The sequence below is a fragment of the Canis lupus genome, chromosome 5 (genome assembly GCF_003254725.2).
Source record: "Canis lupus dingo isolate Sandy chromosome 5, ASM325472v2, whole genome shotgun sequence".
NCBI classification, from domain to species: Eukaryota; Metazoa; Chordata; class Mammalia; order Carnivora; family Canidae; genus Canis; species Canis lupus.
Genome location: NC_064247.1, coordinates 16,628,386 through 16,651,755, shown reverse-complemented (window position 1 = coordinate 16,651,755; position 23,370 = coordinate 16,628,386). Strand labels below are relative to the sequence as shown.

At 36.9% G+C, this 23,370-nt stretch overlaps 1 protein-coding gene across 10 annotated transcripts in view; it reads right to left on the bottom strand.

Annotated features, from left to right (window-relative positions):
• The window catches only part of SIK3 (SIK family kinase 3), a 243,025-nt gene that overhangs the window by 98,096 nt on the left and 121,559 nt on the right, over positions 1 to 23,370 (bottom strand). For all 10 annotated transcript variants that reach the window (XM_025465406.3, XM_025465408.3, XM_025465410.3 and 7 more), the window contains exons 2-3: positions 14,065 to 14,181; positions 10,796 to 10,859 (exon numbers count right to left, since the gene is read on the bottom strand). In XM_025465406.3, coding sequence (XP_025321191.3) covers positions 10,796 to 10,859; positions 14,065 to 14,181 — 181 coding nt within the window. The remainder of the gene's footprint in view (positions 1 to 10,795; positions 10,860 to 14,064; positions 14,182 to 23,370) is intronic.

Genomic DNA, 23,370 nt, shown 5'->3' with positions numbered 1-23,370 from the left:
AGTCGTTGCTCTGGGGATTATAACGTGCATCTTAATTTCTCACAATCTACTTTCAGCTAACTCTGACTTGATTCTGGTAAACTATAGCAACTTTATTCCAATATGACTCTATTTCCTCAACCTTCCTTTAGGTACTTGTATTATATCAATATATATGTGAAATGTAGAAATAAAGTGTTATAAATACTTCATGAAGCCCTTTTTTGTCTTTTAAAGAACTAAAAGGAGAAAGAAAAAAAAAAAAGAACCTAAGAGGAGAAAAGAGGAAAAAGTATATTTATATGGTCTTTTATTTCCTACATATTCATCTTTTCTGATTTTATTTCATCCTGTGGATATAAGTCACCATTTGGTGTCATTTCCTTTCAGCTTGAACACTTCCTTAAATTTGTTGTATAGCAGGTGTGCTTATAAGAAATTCTTTGTCTTTGGTTATTGAGAATGTATTTTTCTTTTGCCTTCATTTTGAAGGACAGCTTTGTTAGATACAGAATTTATGGTTCATAGGGTTTTGTTTTGTTTTTCTATTTCAGTATTTTAAATATGTCAGTGCACTGCTTTTGGCCTCCATTTTTTCTCATGAGAACTCAGCTATAAATCATACTGTTGCTATCCTGTATATGAGGAGTCATTTTTCTCTTGCTGCTTTCAAGATTCTTTGTCTTTCAGTAAATTGATAATATGTGTCTAGATGTGGATCTCTTTTTTTTTTTTTTAACATTTTATTTATTTACCTATGAGAGACACACATAGAGAGAGAGGCAGAGACACAACAGGCAGAGGGAGAAGTAGGCTCCCTGCAGGGAGCGCAATGCGGGGACTCAATCCTGGGATCCCAGGGCCGAAGGCTGGCACCAAACTGCTGAGCCACCCAGGCATCCCTCTATTAATATTTCAAGTTTGCTGGTTCTCTCTTCTAAAACTTCCAAATCTGCTATTGATCACATCTAGTGAATTCTTCATTTCAGTTACTGTACCACTCAACTCTAGAATTTCTTTTTTATCATTTCTATTTCCTTACTGAGATTCTCTATTTGTTGAGTCACTGTCATATTTTCCATTTAGACACGGTTTAATTGTCTGAACAAATTTATAATAATTGCCATGAAGTTTTTGCTAAACATAACATCTAGGCCTACTCAGAAGCTATTGGTTTTTTTTATTCCTGAGTATGGATCACATTTTCCTAGGTTTTTTTCTTCAATATCTACAATAGTTTTGTTTTGTTTTAATAAAACTACATATTATAGATAATATGTTTAACCAATTCTGGATTATGATTTTTCCCCTTGAGGACTGTTGTTGCTGTTTTCGTTTTTTAGCAATCCTCTTGGAAATAATTTAAGATAATTTCTCCCTGTGGAATGCAGTCATTGGTTTTTCTGCTAATTTTTTTTTTAATCTTATTTTTATTCCTTAGTGTGGCTCCTTAAGGTCATCCCTATGTCTACACTGATTAGTGATCAGGTCAGTAGACTTTTCACCCCCTGCTGACAAATCTGTTGGTGAGTTCAGGAAGGCATTCAAAGTTCTGAAAGCTTCAAAGTCGGCCTCAGCTTTTACTCTTTGCTGTGCTTTCTCAGAACTTTCGATCAGATGCCAGTTCCCCAGTAAGCCAGTCATGAATTAATAACTTATCTTACCCTCTTGTGGTTCTCTCATTAACAAGGTCTCCCTACTAAATTTCTGGCCAGTTAACTACTGTGTGGCTTGCCCCTAGCAAGATCACAACATCTAGCTAGCAAGACTCTGAGCCTTCCACATTTGTTTCCTACCTGCTATTTTTACTGACAACACAACTGGACATGAGAGTTTTTTGGGTTTTTTGTTTTTGTTTTATTTTGGTCTTCTTTTCCAAATCATACCAGCTGCCTCTGGCAACAAAGCTGCTGGTTTTAAGACTAGCCCAGCTTTGATTACATTATGCTTTCCCTTGGGGAGGGAAAGGAAAGGATATATGGGTTCAGGCAATAAGGCCAAAGACTCCCATTATTCTTCACGCGAATTCAAAAGATTTTCATGAATTAAAGCTTCTCAATTTAATGTTTGCCACTGATTCATTTTCAGAGCCCTAATGGTTATGTTTTATAATCCTGCCACTTTTGTGTTAGTTCTCTGGATAGAATATTTTCTAACGCCTCCACTGTGTCATTGCCAGAGGTCCTGTTACTCCTAACTATCTCCTCATTTTCAATTCCTGGCCTGTATGAATTTTAGAATGTAGTTATTGTATTATATAACATTTGTTTACATAAATATATTTGAATAAACTAGAGTGCACAATTTAAATGGTGTCATTAATATGTTCTGTGATCAACTTTAGAAAACATTCTCATAAACTCTCAGTTTCCCCTTCTTCACTATTGCACTCACACCTCATCCCATTAAGTTCTAATTTCTTTTCTGATTACACTGGTGAAACAGCTCTCTTTAAGAGTGCTGAGAACATCTTTCACAAAGCCAGAGGCTAACTCTCAGTCCTTACCATATTTTACCTTTCTACATCATTCAGTAATGCTCCTTTTTGAAATTCCTATTTTTCTTGGCTTTTAAAATACCACAATCTTATTTCACCAACAGCAATTTTTTCAGGTACTTCATGGCCTTACTTTCAACATAAATACTAATGATATGAAGGGTCTTATCCTTAATCTTTTCTGCATGATCCCACAACAATGACCAATTACCATCAATCTGCTGGTGAAACAATGTTCTAGGCTTCATCTTATCCCTGATCTCCAGACTACTATATCCAATGACTTAGTGTGCAACTTTTACATAATTGATGCTTCAATTCACTCCGTCTATTTTTCACTCTTATATTCTCCATCTTAGTAAATGACACTACCATTCACACTAATAACAGAATCAGAAATCAGAAAATCATCTTAAAACCCTCCTATTCATTTTCTCCTTTAACACTATGATTTTCCAAAGGCTTACTACTACTAAACTCCTGATAGGCTTAATTAATCTAAAATTTAAAAATACTGACCACCTCTTTTACATAGACAACAATTAAACAAAAACCTTAAAAAGAGAAGATGAAATTGTTATTTTGTAAGTAGAGGAGAGGCTGCTATTTGACAAACACTAGGTCTGTAAATAAGCGACTCTCTGTGCCTAAATCTCAGTAATACTCTCTAAAAAAATGTCTCACCCTCTCTTTAAATGGGTCTTCAATAACAGGGGGGTAAAAAAAATACTTATATTGCTATGTCCATGACCTAAATTTTCAAAACAGAAATTTGATTTATATTTGTAATAAAAGACCCTCCTTGAAATACTCAAGTGAAGTCTTTTTATATTGGCTTCTTCAACCTGGTGAGTGGGGAAAACCATGTACTCTGGAGTCAGATAGTACTTGGGTTAAATCTCAGTTATACCTTAAGCAAATTATTTAGCCTCCTTGAATCTCAGTTTCTTTGTAAAATGATGATAAAAAATATTATATTGCAAGATTAAAATGAAAGAGATGAAGTCACTATCTTTTCTCAATAACTCATCATCCTCAGATATTACTGTACAGCTTCCTAACTGGCATTGGTATGTTCCATCCCAATTCTTCCTCACATGGCAATAATTCAAGATAAGGTTCAATTGTTTTGCACTTCTGGTTCGTTCATTCACTCACTCTTTCATTCAATGAACAGTTACTGATCACTTTCCTCAATAAGTATCTTGAGTCCAACAGTATGAACTGGAGAGCAAGAAGAGATGTGTAGATAGATACAATGGTGAGCAGACATGGCTCTGAACTTGTGGAGTTTGGTGTCTGGTAGAGAAGGAAACAGACACCATTAAATAATTACAAAAATAAATGTAAAACCACAATAGATATAAGGACCACTAAGAAAGAATACAGTGCAATGAGAGGGTGTGATAGGGGATTGGTCAAGTCAGAAACGTCATTCAAAGCCTCTATTATTTATTGAGCCTTTCCTATCTTACCAGCCTCATTTCCGGGCATTTTCTCACATACAGCCTATATTTAAACCATACTAAACAACTCAAGGAATATGAAATATGCCATGCTTTCTCTCATCTTAAAATCTTTCAAACAGACTACAGCATTTCTGCAGTACCTTGTTCCTCCTAGTTAATTTCAGCAAGAATCCAAAGAGGCAGTTCTTGCATTACCTCTTTAAAGCTTTCATCACACATGATGTTAATATCAGCACCTCCGCCTGATAATTTTCTCCTTTGTAAATGTTTAGTATTTTATGGGGAGATATTCTGAAATTATGCCAAAATCCTGTCTTCTTCAGTATTAGTTTCCCAGGGTACTGGAAACAACATACCACAAGGTAGGTGACATAAAATAACTATCATTTGTTCACCCACAAACTATCATTTGTTCTGGAAGCAGTAAATCCAAAACTAAGGTATCACCAGGGCTTCACTCTATCTAGTGGCTTAAGGGGAGGATCTTTTCTACACCTCTTCTAGTTTCTGGTGGCTATCAGTTTTCCTTGACTTGTGGCTGCATCGCTCTAACCTACTTTGTTTTTTTCAAGACTGTTTTGGCTATTTTGAGTCCCTTATAATTCCGCACAAGTTTTATAATCCACTTGTCAATTTCTACAAAAATGTCAGCTCAGATTCTGATGGGGATCATACTGAATCTACACATTAGTTTGAGTAGTGAGCAGTACTGCCATCTTAACAATGTTAACTCTTACAATCCATGAACATGGGACATCCAGTCATTTAGATCTTAAATTTCTTTCAACACTGTTTTGTACTTTTCAGACCATAAAATTTGCATTTCTTCTGTTAAATTTATTCCTAAGTATGTTATTCTTATTGATGCTATTGTAAACTGGACTGCTGTATTTCTTTCATTTTTGGATTGTTCATTGTAAGGATACAGAAATACAACTTATTTGCATATATTGCTCTTGTATCCTGCAACCTTGCTGAACTCTTATACAGTTCTTATAGTCTTTTAGTGGATTTTTTAAGGATCTTTTTTTTTTCTTTAGGATCTTCTATATGCAAGATTATATATGTCATCTGTGAGTAAAGTTTTACTTTTTCCTTTCCAATCTAGATGTCTTTTATATAAGTCTTTCTTTGCCTAACTGCTATGACTAGAACCTCCAGTACAATGTTTAATTAGAAATAGAAAGAGATGAAATCTTTGTCTTATTCCTGATTGGAAGGGAAAAACATCTAGTTGTTCATCTTTAAGTATAATGTTAGGTATGGGTTTTTCAGAGATCCTTTATCCGATTAAGAAAGTTCCCTTCTATTTCTAGTTTGTTGAGTGTTTTATTATTAAAAGATGTTGGACTGTCCAGTGCTTTTTCTGCATCTGATATGATTGTGTCATTTTTTTCTTGCATTGATATGATGTATTACATAAATGGAATTTTATATGGTCAACCAACCTTGCATTCCTGAGATAAGTTCTACTTGGTCATGGCTACAGTTCTTTTTTTTTTTTCTTCCCAGGAAGGGTCAGGGGAGGGGCAGATGGAGAAGGAGAAAGAAAAATCCCAAGCAGGCTCCATGACCAGTGTAGAGCCCAAAGTGGGGCTCGATCTCATGACCCTGAGATCATGACCTGAGCTACAATCAAGAGTCGGACACTAAACCAATTGAGTCACCTAGGCATACCTACAGTATAATTTAAAAGAAAATTTTTTAGTGAATGCTCTAGGCTTTACTGTATATATTTTATCTTATCCAAATGGGCTTCTAACTTATACTAGCTTAATTTTCTAGTGATTATATGGAACTATTACTCTTTTATAGCTCTATTCCTTTTACTCCCCTTTGTAGTCATTTTTAATAAATCACATCAATTAATGTTACAAATCCAACAATACATTATTATAATTATTTCTTTACCACCTTTAGTGATTTCCTTAGCCCAACAAAGCTTTTATCACACACCTCCTTTGTGCTGTTATTGCCAAATATATTACACATATATTACATTATAGGGAATGCATTATATATATATGTATATATTATTTCATACAGCTGCTTCTTAAATATGCTAAGAGAAGAAAGGGAAAAAAGTATGGATCCCTTCTGTCTTTCCCAATTACATAATTACCTTTATAGGTGCTCTTTCTTTTTTTATATGGGCTCAAATTACCACCTGGGGTTACCTGCTTTCACCCCCAAGAACTTCCTTTATTTATTTCTTGTAAGGTGGGTCTCTTGGTTTTGGATGATCACCGAATTCTCTCATTTTTTTATTATTTGGAAAAAGCTTTATTTTCCCTTCATTTTTGAAAGACAGCTTTACTGGATGTAAGATTTTGGTAAATAGGATTTTGTCTCTGAACACTTTCAAAATGTCATCTTATTACCTCTGGCCTCCACTGTTTGTGCTGAAAAGTCCAATGTGAACCTAATGGGGTTCCCTTTAAATGACATATCATCTTTCTCTTGCTGCTTTCAATATTTTTTCCTTGTCTTTGACTTTCACTATTCTTTCACTATGTATCTGTTTGAGGATCTCTTGTGTGCAATCCTATTTGGATTTTGTTTAGCTTTCTGCCTACGTAAATTATGGTTTTCCAATAATTTGTGAAGCTTCTGGTCATTATTTCCTTGCATATTTTTTCTTTTCCTTTCTCTTTCATCTTCTGGTACTCCCACTAGGCATATATTGTTGCATTTGATAGTGTCCCACATTTCTCTGAGGCTCTGTTCATTGTTCCTAGTTTTCTTTCTTCTTCAAGTTACATAATCTCCATCAATCTATCTACACATATGCTTCTTCTTCTGCCAGTTCAAATCTATAGTTAAGCCTCTCTAATGAATTTTTTATTTTTTTTCTAATGAATTTTTTATTTGTTATTTTACTTTCCAATTCTGTAATTTCCATTTGGTTCATTTTTTTAATGATTTCTATTTCTTTATTAATACCCTAATTTGATGTGTTATTGTCATCATATCTTCCTTTGCTACTTTAATTGCGAGTTCCTTTATTTCTGTGAACATGTCTATAATGGCTACTTTAAATCTTTTTTTGATAAATCTGACATGTGGTGTCTCTGACAGTCTCTTGGCCTGCTTTTCTTCCACTGCATGGCTCATACTTTCCTGTTTCTTTGCATGTCTCATATTTTCTTATTGTTGGAAACTACATATTGTTGGAATTTACATATATTTAGAGGTGCTGTATCATAGGACCTCTGAGTACTGATATACCTCTCCTCTTCTAGAACATGTTACTGTTTTTCACTTATTGGTATAGTGACTAATGGACTGTTTCAGTGAAGTTTATTCTCCCATCCACAGTGTTCAGCTTCTGATGTTGTTCCTCAGGAAAGCACAGATTTGGTATATCCACAGTTACCCTCAGATCACTGGATCACTATGGTTGAGGAGGGCTCTATTCTTTTCTTAACCACACCCACTTGTTAAACTCCAATAATTGCTGGCTGGTTGCTCTATTGCTCTCAAGAATGCCCTGGGGAATAAACTGGTCCATAAACAAGCCAATCAAACTCTGGTCCCTGGGCAGCCCAGGTGGCTCAGCGGTTTAGCGCCTCCTTCGGCCTGGGGTGTGATCCTGGAGATCCAGGATCAAGTCCCACGTCAGGCTCCCTGCATGGAGCCTGCTTCTGCCTCTGCCTGTGTCTCTACCTCTCTCTCTCTGTATCTCTCATGAATAAATAATTTTTTTTAAAGTAAAATCTTGAAGAAAAAAAAAAAAACTCTGGTTCCTTTGAAGGAATAGTTTCTGAGATCAGTGTTTGATTTTTGTTCTGACCTCTGGAAGGCTTTTATGATTTTTATTCCCTGGATCTCTCTAGGTAAACTGAGGTATAGCTTATATCTTGAATCTCCTCTCAAATGCCTTTTACCACAATCTCCACTGTTCTTTAGAATACTTTTAGGCTTCAACTTCTTCAGTCTCTGTTGCAAATGAGGTCAGTTCCTTTGTGAACAGATTAGGAACTGTTTAATGGTCTGTTTTTCCCTCTGGGCCCATCTCTGAGCCAGGGCTCTAAAGCTACCTGTGGGGGACAATGGCAAAATTCTCTCTGAGTGAATCCTAGGAGCTGAGAGCTCAGTGGAAGGAGAGGGGATACAGTCTGAGGTCCTCTCAGTTTTCCTCTTCTGGGATGGAACAACCAATTTACAATCTGAGGCAAGAGTGATCTAGGCCCCAGTATTCTCAGCATGCTGCAACCGAATTCCAGAATTCCACGAGTGGGGGCTAGGCAGAAGGAAATCCCTGCTCCTGCACTACACTCACCCATGACTTAGCTGCAGCAATAGGCAGCTGTAGACAGGAAGAGAATGCTGATGTCCTGTTCCTCCCAGGAGCCAGTACTCTAGGTTAGGGTTGGGGGTGGGGGTGGGGGTCCTGTGTTCTAAGCTACAGCAGCCCTAATAAGAATCTCCACCTCACTGAGCTGGCAAGGAGGAAGGAGACAGCAGTACTAATTTAAAAGCCATTCTCATTTCTTACCAAATTTTCATATTTTCATAGATGTTTTTGAAAAAAATGTCTCTTCATTTACTGTTCAAACTTAGGACCATGGGGGAGGGGGTTTCATCATTTTCATGTTTCACTGGGTCAGCAGAGCTCCTCATGCTGTTATGACAGAAGTCAATCTCTCAGGTGTTCTTTAACATGGGCATGAAGGAACAAAGTGCTAGGACTCTATATGTGTGATCTCATTTAATCTTCACAAGTGTGGTGCAGCTACTATAGACCTTGGTTTTACAGAAACTGAATCCCAGAACCATTTAATAACTTGCTCCAATTAAAACGGCAAATAGGGAATAAGGAGCTGATTCAAAACCAGGTCTCACTGCCTCCAAAACTCATGTTCTTGATCATGCCTATCTTTTCAACTTTTATACAGATCCTTTTAAAAATCAGAGCTCATGAAATAGTTATATCCCTATCCAGTCACAGTGATTTCTTTAGGGAATACATCATTTTCTTCCTCATCTATATCTTTTATAATAATACTAGGAGAAGTTCTATTTTGTTTCCTCATGCCTTCTGCTACATTTTCATAAAGAATCTCTGACCAGATGATTATTATCTTTTGTGTACTTTTTTTTAAATTTTTATTTATTTATGATAGTCACACACAGAGAGAGAGAGAGAGAGAGAGAGGCAGAGACACAGGCAGAGGGAGAAGCAGGCTCCATGCACCAGGAGCCCGACGTGGGATTTGATCCCGGGTCTCCAGGATCACGCCCTGGGCCAAAGGCAAGCGCTAAACCACTGCGCCACCCAGGGATCCCTCTTTTGTATACTTTTAAAGTCTCTTTTCCTGGGGCACCTGGGTGGCTCAGTTGTTAACTGTCTGCCTTTAGGTCAAGTCAGGATCCCAGGATCCTGGGATGGAGTCCTGCATGTGCCTCCCTACTCAGCAGGGAACCTGCTTCTCTCTTTCCCTCTGCCACTTCCCCTGCTTATACTTGCTCTCTTTCTGTCTCGGTAAATAAATAAATAAATAAATAAATAAATAAATAAATAAATAAATAAATAAATAAAAATAAACAAATAAATACAGACATACAGAAATAAAATTTTTTTGAATCTTAAAAAAAAATAAATAAATAAAATCTGTTTTCCTAAAGATCCAGCTGCAAGTGGATCTATGTGCACTGGGTTTGGGTCTCTGATTACTACAAACATTAAAATAACAAGGTCTCTTTTTCTCCCAAGACTACCATTGTATATAACCACATAAATGAAGTCAATTAAAAGTATTATTAAGAAATGATGATACCTCTTTTAAAAAAGACTGAAACAAAAAAATAAAAAATAAAATAATAAAATAAAATAAAATAAAAAAGACTGAAGCTTCTTAGGCCCAAATTATAAGATTTCAGGGAAAATTTTAACACACACACACACACACACACACACACACAAATCCATACATCATACAGTCACAACTGACTAGTCACTAGTAAGAATATTTCACTTTAAAGGTGATCTCATGTTTTTAAATGTACTCAAATTAGTAAGTACCAATATTTAAAACACAAAAAAATTTCTGATCACAACTGAAACCAAAACACAACCCCAAAAAATAAACTAGATAAACCTAAAGTATAAAAAGAAACCTTTCTCTGTAGTTACTCACCAAAAGAAAAGTCAATAAAAAATAAAAAAGATATATCAATGCGTATTTGAAAATTTAGGCTTTAGCTCTACTTGGCTCTATTTATTGGGGTTATAAAAGATTTTTTTCTTAGCCAGTTTTTACCACCTCAAAAAGTCCGATTTCCTGGTAACAGACTCCACTGCCTAATTCTGATGCTGCGCAGTGTTAGAGAAAAAAATGGTTACCGTAGATAAAACCTCCCAAACTATAAGAATTCAAGGAAACTGTGAACACATGGTAAGGAATATAGCTACATGTTATATTTAAACAAAGTTTAAAGAAAGCATTAGAATGAGACTGTTTGCTCCAAGTGGCTCTTTTCTCTCACAACAGAGGGCCACACACCACAGGCGCGCTCCCACATGTGAGGACCCCCAGGGGAATCTGGCAACAGCAAAGCCCCTCCGTTGCATGTTCGGGGTGGGGGGTGGGGGTGTTTGTTTTTAGAGATCTTTAACCTCAACTGTCAACACCTGATTGAAATCAACAGAACACCTTTGCTGAGGAAACCCAGACCGCGAAGGGACTTAAACAGGTAAACCAAAATAAATTAAAATTCTTGATCAAAAATGACAGCGCCGAAGGACAGCATCAAGTACGGCTGCTCAAGTGACTAAGGCACTGAACGGCTATGTTAGGTCTGCTACAGTGTGCTCAATAGCTTTAAAGAATGCAACAGAGGTACTTACCAAATATTTCCCCTCCACTAGCATATTCTGTCACCAGATAAATCATCCGTTCTGTCTCCATAACCTGGTACAAAGGCAGGAAAGTGACAGACAGTGACACAAATGACAGGCTGATATCATAGGAGAGAAACTAACGACTCCTCTTTTGTCATTTGAAATATTAATAACCGTTACTGCTTAAAGCAAACTTAAAACATTGGACGGGGAGAGCAGGTATAAATGCTATAAAGAAGAAAGGGGGAAAATAGATATCCCTCCGTGTTCTTAAAAGTAGGAAGCAGTTACTACTTGAGAGAGACAGCCGTTTTGTTGTTCCATGAGGCCTCTGCAATCTCTTAAGCTCCAGAAGACTGAGAAGCAAAGAAGCTGCCAAGAACCAGAAAGTTCACATTCAACACTGGTCATCTGAAGTTCAAAAATGCCCTCCCACCCACAAAACCCAATCAAAACCAAAAAACGCATAGGGAAAAATAAGGGAATCATTTAGGAACTATGCAGAAATCACATGCGGATGTGGTTTGTTTTTTGTTTTTGTTTTTGTTTTTTTTTTTTATGGAAAGGACAACTTTCCTTTCTCCTATCCATTTATTCAAAACTGGGAATAATAATGTAAATATCCAACACCTCAAGTAATATAAATTATTCATTTGTATTTCATTTTCATTCCTATTTTGCTTTTTTTATTTAGTTGTGTGTTGGCAGTCCTTTCTTACCTTTTTTTGTTACATATTTTTAAAAATAATATGTGAATATATATGTTCATGATACAAACTTTTTAAATACCTGATATTTAAACAAAAGACCAAAGATTTTCCTCTTCTCAGCCCTCTCCATTTTATTCCCTCAAAGGAAACATTGGCAATAAGTTAATTTATTCTATATCATTTTAGAGTAATGTTGACCAATTGGAAAAAAATGTAGGCCTCATATATAACTTTGACTTTTCTAGTAGCCACATTTAATAAGTAAAAAAAAATAAAGTGAAATTAACATTTCATTTGTCCCAATATATCCAAAATATTGTCATTGAACAAAAATTTTAATTATAAACTACTTCAGTTTTTAGATTAATGAAAATTAATTAAAAAATTCAGTTCTTCATTTGCTCTAGCCACTTTTTAATACTTAATAGCCACGTGTGGCCTGTGGCTATCATATTAGGCAATACAGTTTATACTTTCACCATAATTCACAGTTGATTATTTTGCTAAATTATTTCCCAGTTACTTGATCTTGGGCATCTTAACACATTAATACCATATAACATCATTACATGTTACGATAACAGATCTTCTGAATGGTTTCCTGGCATTGTCATGTAAGTGCACATTACATTTCTAATCTAATAACTGTATCATCCTTATTTTTCTCTTTAATTTTTAAGAACTCTATATATACTGGTGATATCAGCTCACTATTACATGCATTGCTTCCAAGCTCTTCCTGTATGTTGATTTACACAACAACAATAAAAGTGTTGTATATATATGTGGGTGTTGAGGGAAAAAAAAGAAAAGAAAAAAAGTAAATGTTATATTGTATATCTCCTTTGTACCCCTGGGCCTTTTATTGAGTGCAAATGTTCTTTTATTGTTAAATTTTTCAGTAGTTCAAAACACTTACCTATATTTGGCTCCTTCTATAAACCGACAAGACTGAAGTTTTGACAAATCACCTGAAAACTACCTGGATACTATTTATAAAGATAATTTGATAGCCATTCACCTGGGTAAGTTGGAATCCCCATTATCAATACTAGCTGCCAGAGAGCAAAATTAAAGCTTAAAAGAGGGCATTGTTCAATGTCAGGGCTGAAACTATTTTGAATTCTTAAGGGCTAATGAAATCTTGGGTGAGAAACTCGGATAATTCAGTTATAAGGCTAATACTTACCAGGTAATCTCTTGAGCAAAGTTAGCTCATAAGCCCTACAACTATTTAAAGACAATTTCTTTTAAAATGTGAGGTCAAGAAGTTTATTCAGTCGATCAGGATAGGAAGGAAGCAGAGGTTAGACACCTCCGAGTTTGCAGACACAAGTCTTCAGGCAACACCAGGAAGCTTTCATGGGTTTGCTTCTGGGGCACAACGTAGGTGTGGTTCAACAGAATTTAGTCTGATAAATTTCAACAAGTCGGCTCCTGCCGATCTAATTCATTTCATTATGTGAGCAGCTGATGCCAGAAAAGAGCCCTAAAGCTGTAGCCTTAACCACACACACTAACATCACAACATGCTTTCTTTTCCATAAAATTAATAGACTATGAAAGCCTGCCCATTGTGCCTCCGCCCTGACACATGGTGCCATGTCTGGGCCAGCAACCGTTTACTGCAGACTAACAGGCAGCAAATGAACCGAGTGGGTGGCCACTTCCTGAACAACTAGGTGATGGCTGTTCTGGTACAAAGCAGTGAGCAGAGCTGGCCCTAGGCAGAGGCAGAGCTTGTGGCTGCCAACACACTGCAATCTGAGAAGTGCCCCAAAGCCCCACCTCTCCCAAAATATCTCTTCCACCAGCCTGCTGAGGCAAGGTCCTCTCTTCCTATCTGGCTTGAAATTCCAGTCATTAGATTTACTGTTTTTGGAGTAAGTCGTTGTGGGGGATGGCATGAAATAGGCATGGTTCTTGGGAAGGTAAGAACACTAGAATGGAAATCTCTTTCATTAAACAAAATCAATCTCATGGTTATCAAACTGATTAATGCTGCCTTAGAAAATGAAGCTAGGATCCTACTAGAAAAGAGGTAGGTTCTGATTGATACAAGAAGCAATACTTAAAATATCCTTTGCTATCATATGTCATACCAAGATCAAAGAAATGAGTACTTAAGTAATGTTATAAAAAGGTAATGCTACATTCACCTTTAGCTTTTCATCCCTAGAAATTCTCTGTTCCTTTGGCTTTCCCGTTCTGTTTTAGGATTCAGATATACATAAATAACTTCTTGTCATTTTCTGAGTAATCCATTTGTGTAATCCTCACAAAGAATGGTGCCCAAGTTTTTCTTTTCTTTTTTTTTTTTGTGCCCAAGTTTTAAAGAACAAATTTAAAAGGTCTAGGTGGGTAAGGTAGATCTTACTAGTAAACAGCCAGGTAAAACATGAGCACTGAGCAAGAGATAAAAGGGTGGGAAAACAGTAGGATATACATATGAACACAGAAACCAAGAAAAGTTGCAGATATTCACCGAGACACCTTTTCTTCTATACACAAAAGTGACTATTCTGGGTTCTTCATCACCATACACTACATCACTAAGGAACCTACCTGGTAGAGCCTAATGATGTGGGGGTGGCAAAGCATTTTCATAATTTGAACTTCCCGGAAAATCTTCTTTAAGTTTTCTTCATCCAGCTGGGTCTTGTCTATGATCTTGATAGCAACCTGAGAATGGAGGAAGAAAATTTATTCTAATGCATGATTAAAAGCAGTTCACTAAGAAAATTAAATCCATTTTAAAACAATACAAGTTGCCAGCACTTTGTTTACACAATATCAATGAAGAAAATTATTTTACTCTTTTTAAAAAGACAGGAAATGGATTCCTAGCAAGTTGGTCTCAAAGGAACAGACTCCAAAAGCTAATGGGTCTTTATGCCATTTCTTAAACTGCTCCTACGTAAAACCCTAGACAAAATACTTCATTACTCCAAAGATGTGGTCACAATCTGGGCAAATCATGCTTTGATGCAGACAATGGTATGTTGGGTCTCTTATTAAGATAAAATGTTTATATCACAAGTACATGATAATTTAGTAATATTTGACCAGAAATTCCACAGGGGTGTCCCACATTGCACCAGGTACTTGCATAACTCCACAGTAGTAGAAGTGGTGGTACGATAGTAGCGGTTGCAGCAGTCACTATATACTGAACATCTGCTGTGTGCCAAGCATAATTCTTAGTGCTTTTCAAGTACTAAATCATTTAAGCCTCACAATACCCTACATTATTATTAACCTTATTTCAGAAATAGGGAAACTGAGACACACAGAACAAGTAATTTACCCAAAATAAAGTAATTTACTAGTATGAGGCAGATCCAAGATTAAAGCCCAGGTAGGTTGACTTTACAATCAAATTCTTAATGGTAATGCTATAAAAATCTGAAGATCAAAAAAAAAAAAATCTGAAGATCCTTCTGTACTGTATATATCCTGTTTCAGCATCAAACATATATTTTGCTCATCATTCTTTAGATATCCAGCAGCACATACATCTTTAAGATTTTATTTATTTGACAGAGAAAGAGACAACAAGCAGAGGGAGAGGAAGAGGGAGAGGAAGCAGTAGACTCCCCCCTGAGCAGGGAGCACGATACGGAGCTCCATCCTAGGACCCAAAGATTATGACCTGAACTGAACGAAGGCAGACACTTAACCAACTGAGCCACCCAGGTGCCCCAGCACATACATTTTAAAACAGAACGAAAGATGAAGAACTTTTTCTAACTTATCAAATCTAAACTTCTTCACTGTTCTTAGTGAAATATTGAAAATATTGTGTTGCCCGCAAATATCTCTGTATTTCTGTCTTGGTCAATTAGCAAATAATCAATGAATATTAGTTTGATGAAGGACCAAGACAAGGTCAATTCTAGCCCCTTTCAATTCTTAAAATTCTGATTCTAAAAAAAAAAATTTTTTTTTTAATTCTCTAATTCTATACACTATCAGAGGGAAAGGAAGCTTATTGAGAAAAAGAAAAGAAAAACAAGGGAAGCAAAATTTCAACAATAAAAATGTTCTGCCCAGAGCAATAAAGACTATATGGAACTATACAAAGTAGATGATTCAAATATAAGAAGAGCTAACATAAAACTAACTTTGGAGTTGTTTCAGATATTCGAATGGGGACTGATAGGAGAAAGGCCCAGGGAGACAAATTTCAGCTCAATCCAAAGAGCATTTAAGCCCTGCCTAATGATGGAATGTGATAAAATGAGCTGGATGCAGCTCAAGCTACAAAGATTAAATCAGATACATCCTTAACTTCAAGAAGCTCACAATCTAGTAGGGAAGAGGCATACATGAAACAGACAACAACACAACATTGGAAATATAGCCAGTAAAGCTATAAGCAAGGTATGATGGTAGAACTGAGGATGGACATGACCTTCACTGGGAGGAGAAGCAGACACAGGGAAAGACCTCACAAACAAAATAGAACTTGAAAAAAGAAAGAATTAGGATAGGCAGGAAAGAGAGTGGGTAATTTTATGAGGAAAAATAGCTGAATCATTAACAAATCTCAGCAGCTGTTCAATCTCCTATAGGAAGCCTTGTCTGTACAGGGGGTATAGCTCAGTGGTAGGGCATCTCGGTGCATATCACCCCAGACCATTACTGTTTCTACTTCTCACTACTGGGCCATATCACATACAGACCTTAACTCCAGTAATTGGTCTAGCATCTGTACTGAATTCTCTAAGAACAGTTCTTTTTTTTTTTTTAATTTTATTTATTTATTTGTTTATGAAAGTCACACATAGAGAGAGAGGCAGAGACACAGGCAGAGGGAGAGGAAGAAGCAGGCTCCATGCACCGGGAGCCCGACGTGGGATTTGATCCCAGGTCTCCAGGATCGGGCCCTGGGCCAAAGGCAGGCGCTAAACCGCTGCGCCACCCAGGGATCCCAGAACAGTTCTTAAAACACAAAAACCACAGTACACAATGTCCTTCTATAGAACAAATCTCTGGGTCTTAATAGTAATTAGTTATTAATAAAAGCTTACAGATGAATGGCACAATATACTTTAGAGACTGCTTTCCTATATGTATAATGAGCTAAGAAACTTGCAGCCATGCTATTGCAGAGCTTCCCAATGAGTGTGCTAGAAATGAGTTACAAGGGTACCCAAGGCCATGGGTAGGTGGCAGGGATCACCTCCAGCCTCAAGAAACCTCACTTGTTTACCACAGAGGAAATATTATCATTTTCTCTGTGTGTGCCATGATATATAAAAGATTGGGAAGCAATACTAAGATCTGCTGACCATCAACTGTCCAAGGACTGGGCCTCAAATCCCGTTTTGCCCATGGCTGCCAATGGATGACACAGAAAAAATAATGGGGGTAGAGGGTAGAGGTGGTTAATTAGGGCTTTCAATGCATTTTTGTACTTTTTCACCTGCAAGAGAGTACTAAGTCAAACATAATTGAGGAAGTCATAGAGTAGTGCCTCCTGATTCACATGAACTCCTGAGTTTCACTTGCATTCTCAAGCAATAAGATTTTCATAAAGGTAAATAAAGAGAAAACCAAATCTAATCATCCATGAGAACAAAGCTGGCTTCAAGACATTACGCACCTAATATTATTTTTAATTTGATAAAGGTAATGGTATAGTATGCATATAGTTATACATTTCATAACAAGTATATCTGCCTCCCCATAAAGGGAATATGGTCCCATATACTGAAATGTATTCTTATCTTTGCAGGGAAAATGTATTAAGTATAATCTGTTCTTCAGAGGTGGATGTAGAGAGGTTTTAATAGATTAGAACACCAAATTCCTGTCCATTCTTCAATGAGATTCAAGATCCAACAAGACATGGGGGCAAAGCTTTACCTAGCAGCCGAATATGGTATCAACAGGAAGGACTCCAGTGTCCAGCGGCCTAGGTTCAAAACCTTGGAACTGCCCTTTTAATGTATAACCTTGACCCAGCTATTTAATTTTTCTATGGTTCCTTATCTTAAAAAAATGTGGGTAATAACAGAACCTGCACTAAAGGTTGCTGGGGATTGACCAGGCTAATGGATGCAGCCTGCTTAATATATAATGCCTGGCATGTGGTAAACATGCCATCCATATTAATTACAGTACTGCTGTTATTTATGTGTTCATTTTCTGGAATCAAGCCTTAAACGTTAGGCATTCCTTGGCAAAAATGAGATCTGCTTCACTAAAGGACATAATCTGGGATCTCCAACACATCAGTTCCTCACTCAAGGTGCAAGGTGAAGGGGCCAACAAGCGAATAGCTAACAATCTGTGGGCAGCATTCAGAACGAACTGCATGCTTCCAGTTGATGTGGGAGCTTCCAGTTGAAGCTAGGGTGTGGGATGCAGTCAATTGGGGAGCATCACACCGAGCTGCAGGATGGAACCCACAGAAAGATCTGATCCTCAGGGCTGCACCAGGGAGAGCGCACTCTGCTCCTTCAAGGCAGGCCAGGCTCCCTGCCCCTCAAACTAAGCAAACTAAGTACTAACGCCAAGGAGGAGGACACATGTGCTACTTGGCATATGTACCCAAGAGGCCTGCAGAACGGAAAAGATAACCTCCAAAAGCTCAGCTCCTACATTAGCTGCAAATTGGAAGGTGGAGATTTTCTAGAAAATGGAAAAATACCAATGAAACAGAGAAATAACCACGTCAAAGAGCAGGGAGTTGGTGAGCAAGTGTGATTATTTTGAGACTACCTGAAGAGATCGATGATCATGAATTTTCACTGCTACAGGTTGGTGGCAGCTATATAATCAGGGTTTCAGCTGAAAGTAACACATACGCTGCTTGAAAAATGAAATGCGTCCACAGCGAATGGTAAATTGGTAGGTAAACAGAAGATAAACTCTCAAAGAATGTTTTTAGATTTTGGTGCTGAGAATCTATGAATCACATCTTTGTACTTCCATATGAAAAGCCTAACAATTAAAAAAGGAAACTTCCAATATTTTACCAAGAGACCATATATTTCTTAAAGTTTCTTGTTTTACATAGAATTCTTTTCTTCTTGCAAGGAGCAGGATTTTATGAATTGACACTAATATCAATTAAACACGTCATCGTATCCAAGATGTTGCTCCAACAGATACAGCTTGCCTGAAGCCCTCAGGAATTTCTCAACCTGAGATATTCCCATTCGATGAACTCTTTTTCTTGTTGGCATGCAGCATGACAAAAAACTAAATTCAGATCATGCCAAATGTAAAGTTGCAGTTCTTTATTATTCATTCTAGAAGAGGGGAAAAATAGTGATTTCCCCCTTTTAGTTCTCACTTCTAAACCACAGTTCCTTTAACTCTTACCTAATTTTTGCAAGCACAGTAATGTTCACAAGGAATGAAGTTGAAAAAATAGTGCTTTCTTCACAACAGGCAATAATTCATTTGCATATCCTGACACCACATTCATTGGCAAGGTACGGTGACAGAATAAAAACCAATGAGCCAAGGAAAGGTTCAACATTAAGATCTTACCCCTCACCCATCAGAAGTATGTGGGTTCTTTCATGCTGAGATATGCCATGACAAATGGACAGTTAAAGAAAGGAGCCACTTAGGAAGAAAATGCAAAGACCACAAGTGCTAAAATTCCTCCAAAAAGAGAAAGAGCACTCCCCTGAACTAGTATGCAGATGCATGCACAATAATTTCACAAAATACCATAAGCAGACTGAATGCTTTTAAGAAGGGAAGAGAAACATTATGACAGTGTAGAGAAAAGTTTATTTTTTCAATGTTCTCTGAAGCAGCTCTACTTCTCACTGAAATGTCTTAAAATTTAGGCAGATATCAAACTTTTTGCCATTGTGACTTATTTTCAATGGGGCTGTTTTTATGGTAAATTTTGTAACTAAATTTTCATGATCTATTTCTCTATTTCTACATCATTCTCAGTTGAGATCTAATATCATTTTACGGTTGAGATCTATGCTGTTCAATACAGAACATACCAGCCACATGTGACTACTGAGCACTCAAAATGTGGCCAGTGCAAATTGATGTGCTATGAATGTTAAATATAGACCAGAACTCAAAGCCTTAATATTAAAATAAGAATATAAATTATCTCATTGATAAATTTTAGATTGATTACATGAAGAAATAAATACCTTTTTAGATATAGTAGTCTAAATAAAAAAATCTCATTAAAAACTAATTTCAATGAAAAGGCAACTTATGGAATGGGAGAAAATATTTGTAGACCACGTATCTGATAAGGGGGTTTATATGCAAGATAAACAAGGAATTCACTCAACTCAACAGAAAAAAAAACACACATAACCTGATTTAAAAATGGACAAAGGACCTACACAGGCATTTTCCCAAAGAAGACATACAAATGGCCAACACTTGCACGAAAAGGTGCTGTGTATCACCAATTATCAGGGAACTGCAAATCAAAACCACAATGAGATGCCACCTCACGCCTGTTAGGGTATCTATCAACAAAAATGAGAGAACAGATGCTAGCACAGATAATGGAGAAGAGGGAACCCTGGTGCAGCACTGCTGGTGGGAATGCAAACAGGTAGTCACTATAGAAAAACAGTATGGAGGTTCCTTAAGAAACTGAAAATAGAACTACATATGATCTAGCAATCCCACTCCCGAGTGTATATCCAGAGGAAATGAAATCACTATCTCACAGAGATATCTGTACTCCCATGTTCACTGCAGCATTATTCACAATGGCCAACGTATGGAAACAACCTAAGTGTCTGTCAATGGATGAATGGATAAATTTTGAAAATGTAGCATATCTATCTATATATCTGTATCTATACACACACACAAAATGCAATATTAACCACCCTTAAAGAAGAAAATCTTGTCATTTGTGAGGACACAGATGAATGTGGAGGGCACTGTGCCAAGTGAAGTAAGTCAGAGAGAGAAAGACAACCACATTACTACATGGTATTACTCATATGTAGAATCCTTAAAAAAAAAAAAAAAGAAAAGAAAAGAAAAGAAAAGAAAAGAAAGTCAAACTCATAGAAACAGAAAACATGTAAGTGAGTGCCAGGGGCTGGGGGGTGGGAGAAATAGGGACAGGCTGGTAAAAGGATACAAACTTTACAAGGAATGAGTAAGGCCTGAGGATCTAATGTAAAACACTGTGAGTAGGTGAGTAATAACTGAAATTTGCTAAGATAATAGAATTTAAATGTTCTCATCAAAAACAAACAGCAAAGGCAAATATGTGAAGATGAACGTGTTAATTAACTCAATCAGAGGAGTCCTACATAACGTATACGTGTAACAAAAAAACACGTTGTACACTTCTAAGACCTTACAATTTTGTCAATTATACCTCAATAAAAGCTGGGGGGAAAACCCAACTAGTTTTACCTGTTTCTTTTTTTTTTTTTTACCTGTTTCTTTTTAATCTTTTAAATATGACTACTTGAAAATTTTAAATATATATGTGGCCCACATGTTAGATGATGCCAGTAAGCTGCCAGCTACAGCACACATTACACGAAAGTGACTTCTGAAATCCTGGACTCAATATTGAGAATTGCCAGTTACTGATCTCGAAGAAACTTGGCAGGTTGCAATGCACTCAATGCTCAAACACTGCCTTGGGAGAGAATCTTAAATTAGGTCTCAAAAGTTGCATTCCAAGAACTCAATTTAATTCCATTAAAAAATGTTTATTGAACAACTGATTGGCTGAGGGCAGCGCTCCCATGCAGCTCGCTAGAGGCTGCTCTCAACAGGGTTCTGTGAGAGAATTAAGTTTTACACTCTTAACATAGCAGTTCAAAAATGTTTTGGTCTCAGGACTCCTTTTCTCAAAAATTATTGAGACCTTCAAAGAAGTTTTGTTTGCATGAGTAATATCTATCCATGTTTACTTACAAAATGGATTAAGATTAAAACCAGAAATTAAAACAAAAATTTAAAACATAAGAATACACAAGCACACATTTCATCAGCCATAAGAGTAATTATATCAGTCATCATGTAGTCCCTCGAAACCACCTTGTATAACTGTGAGAGGATGAGAGTGGAAAATGAAAATAATGTTTTCTTATGAAAACAATGTTGACCTCAGAGATTCACTGAAAGAGTTCTAGAGGCTCTTTTGGGGCTCCCTGAATGAAACTTTGAGTACAACTTCCCTGAGGCATTATTATATGTGATGAATTAACTTCTCCCCTATAATCTAGAATGGTATTTTTTAGGAAAACTGAAAAATTAGTAACTCAAATATTTTTCTGTGGGACTTAACTCATTCCCAGTAGAGAATGGCTTCTAGTAAAGGAATCAGAATGCCTTTGCAAAACCAAACCAAACCAAACCTGTTTTTCTTTTAAATTAACTGCAAAATAGAATTGTCATCAGAATACAGGTTTAAAAGAAAGCCCAAATCACCACAGGATACACAAGCTAGACTATAAGGCTAAACCTGCAAGGCAGTAAATGGCCATTATTAATGATGTGCCCTGTGGCTGTGGTCAAGATGTAGGCTGGCCATATTCTTGGGAAATCCAGACTCCTGTACCAGAACCAATCAAGGAGGACTGCATATTTGAGTCAGTAACAAATAGTCAAATCAAGTTCTAAGGGGCAAAGCCAAGACATATATTTGGGAAGAACTAATTATTCTATCCATTTTACAGACCAATCACAGCTGTTTTTGGAAAAACACACAGCTGTGAAATCTAAAGATTGACTGAGATGTTAGGATTCCAGCCAACTCTAGACAGGAGGACTCAACATGACCACCAAAAGGAAGAGTAAATCAGCTTCCAATGAACTCCAATGGAAATAGTTCACAATATCTAGTAGAATTTTAGGTGACTTATTTTTCTATACTTCCCTGCTTTGGCTGTACTAAACAGTAAAAACGAAATCATCTGTGCACTTACAATGTCTGGAGGATAGAGAATTGTGAGCTTACCGATGTTAAAAAACAGGCCATGAACCATGCATTATTCTTGGTAGAATTCTTAAGATGGAACATGGTCATACTGTGCATAATTAATCAATGGAAATTTTCTGGTGATTATTTAGAATTCAAGGCTTAGAAGGGAATTTTTTCAGACAAAAAGAAAATGATTTCTCAGTTCCAATAATTCCCATCTGGTTACCATTTACCCTCTCAGAAAGCAGAAGTCCTAGGAGTATCTCTAACGTAACAGGCCACTGTCTCAGCCACACTGACATTACTACCACTGCTGTTATTTCAGCATTTGCACAGAGCCACATTTTGTATGCTTTCTAGAACAGTAAATCAACCCCTGGCTTTTAATTGCCTACTGAAATGAACTGAACAAGAAGATATTTAGAAAGGGGGGGGAGGGGAGTGGAGAAGAGAAAGGAGTTGACAATAAGAAAGAAGAATTACAAAAAAAAAAAAAAAAAGAAAGAAAGAAGAATTACTTACAAATATCAGTGCCCAGTCCGTTCTCAGGTCTCTATTTCGGTCAAGCATGGCTTCAAAGTTTAAGAGGGAGATATAGAATTGGACTGATCGCTTAATTCCCAGGTTAGGGACCTACTTAAAAGAACACCCTGCAGCCCTTAAAGAAAAGGCAGGAGGGGAAAGAGCAGGAAAGGGAGAGTGAGGCTGAAGAACGCAGGGCAAACAGGAGCTGCTTGGAGCACAGACGGATTGAGCAGGAAGGCTCTCAAGAGATAGGAAAAGGATTAACAGCGGTTTAACAAGGAAGCTCCAATGGTTGAAAGTGGCCACCAAAGAATAGTTCTAAGAAAATGGTCTTAGATAAAAATAGGAACTGTCACAGCAATGTTCTGAAATAAAAGAAAAACAAGGAGCAGCAGTTAGTCCCAGGCAAAGTTTGAAGTTATGGTGGAAAATGTATCTAT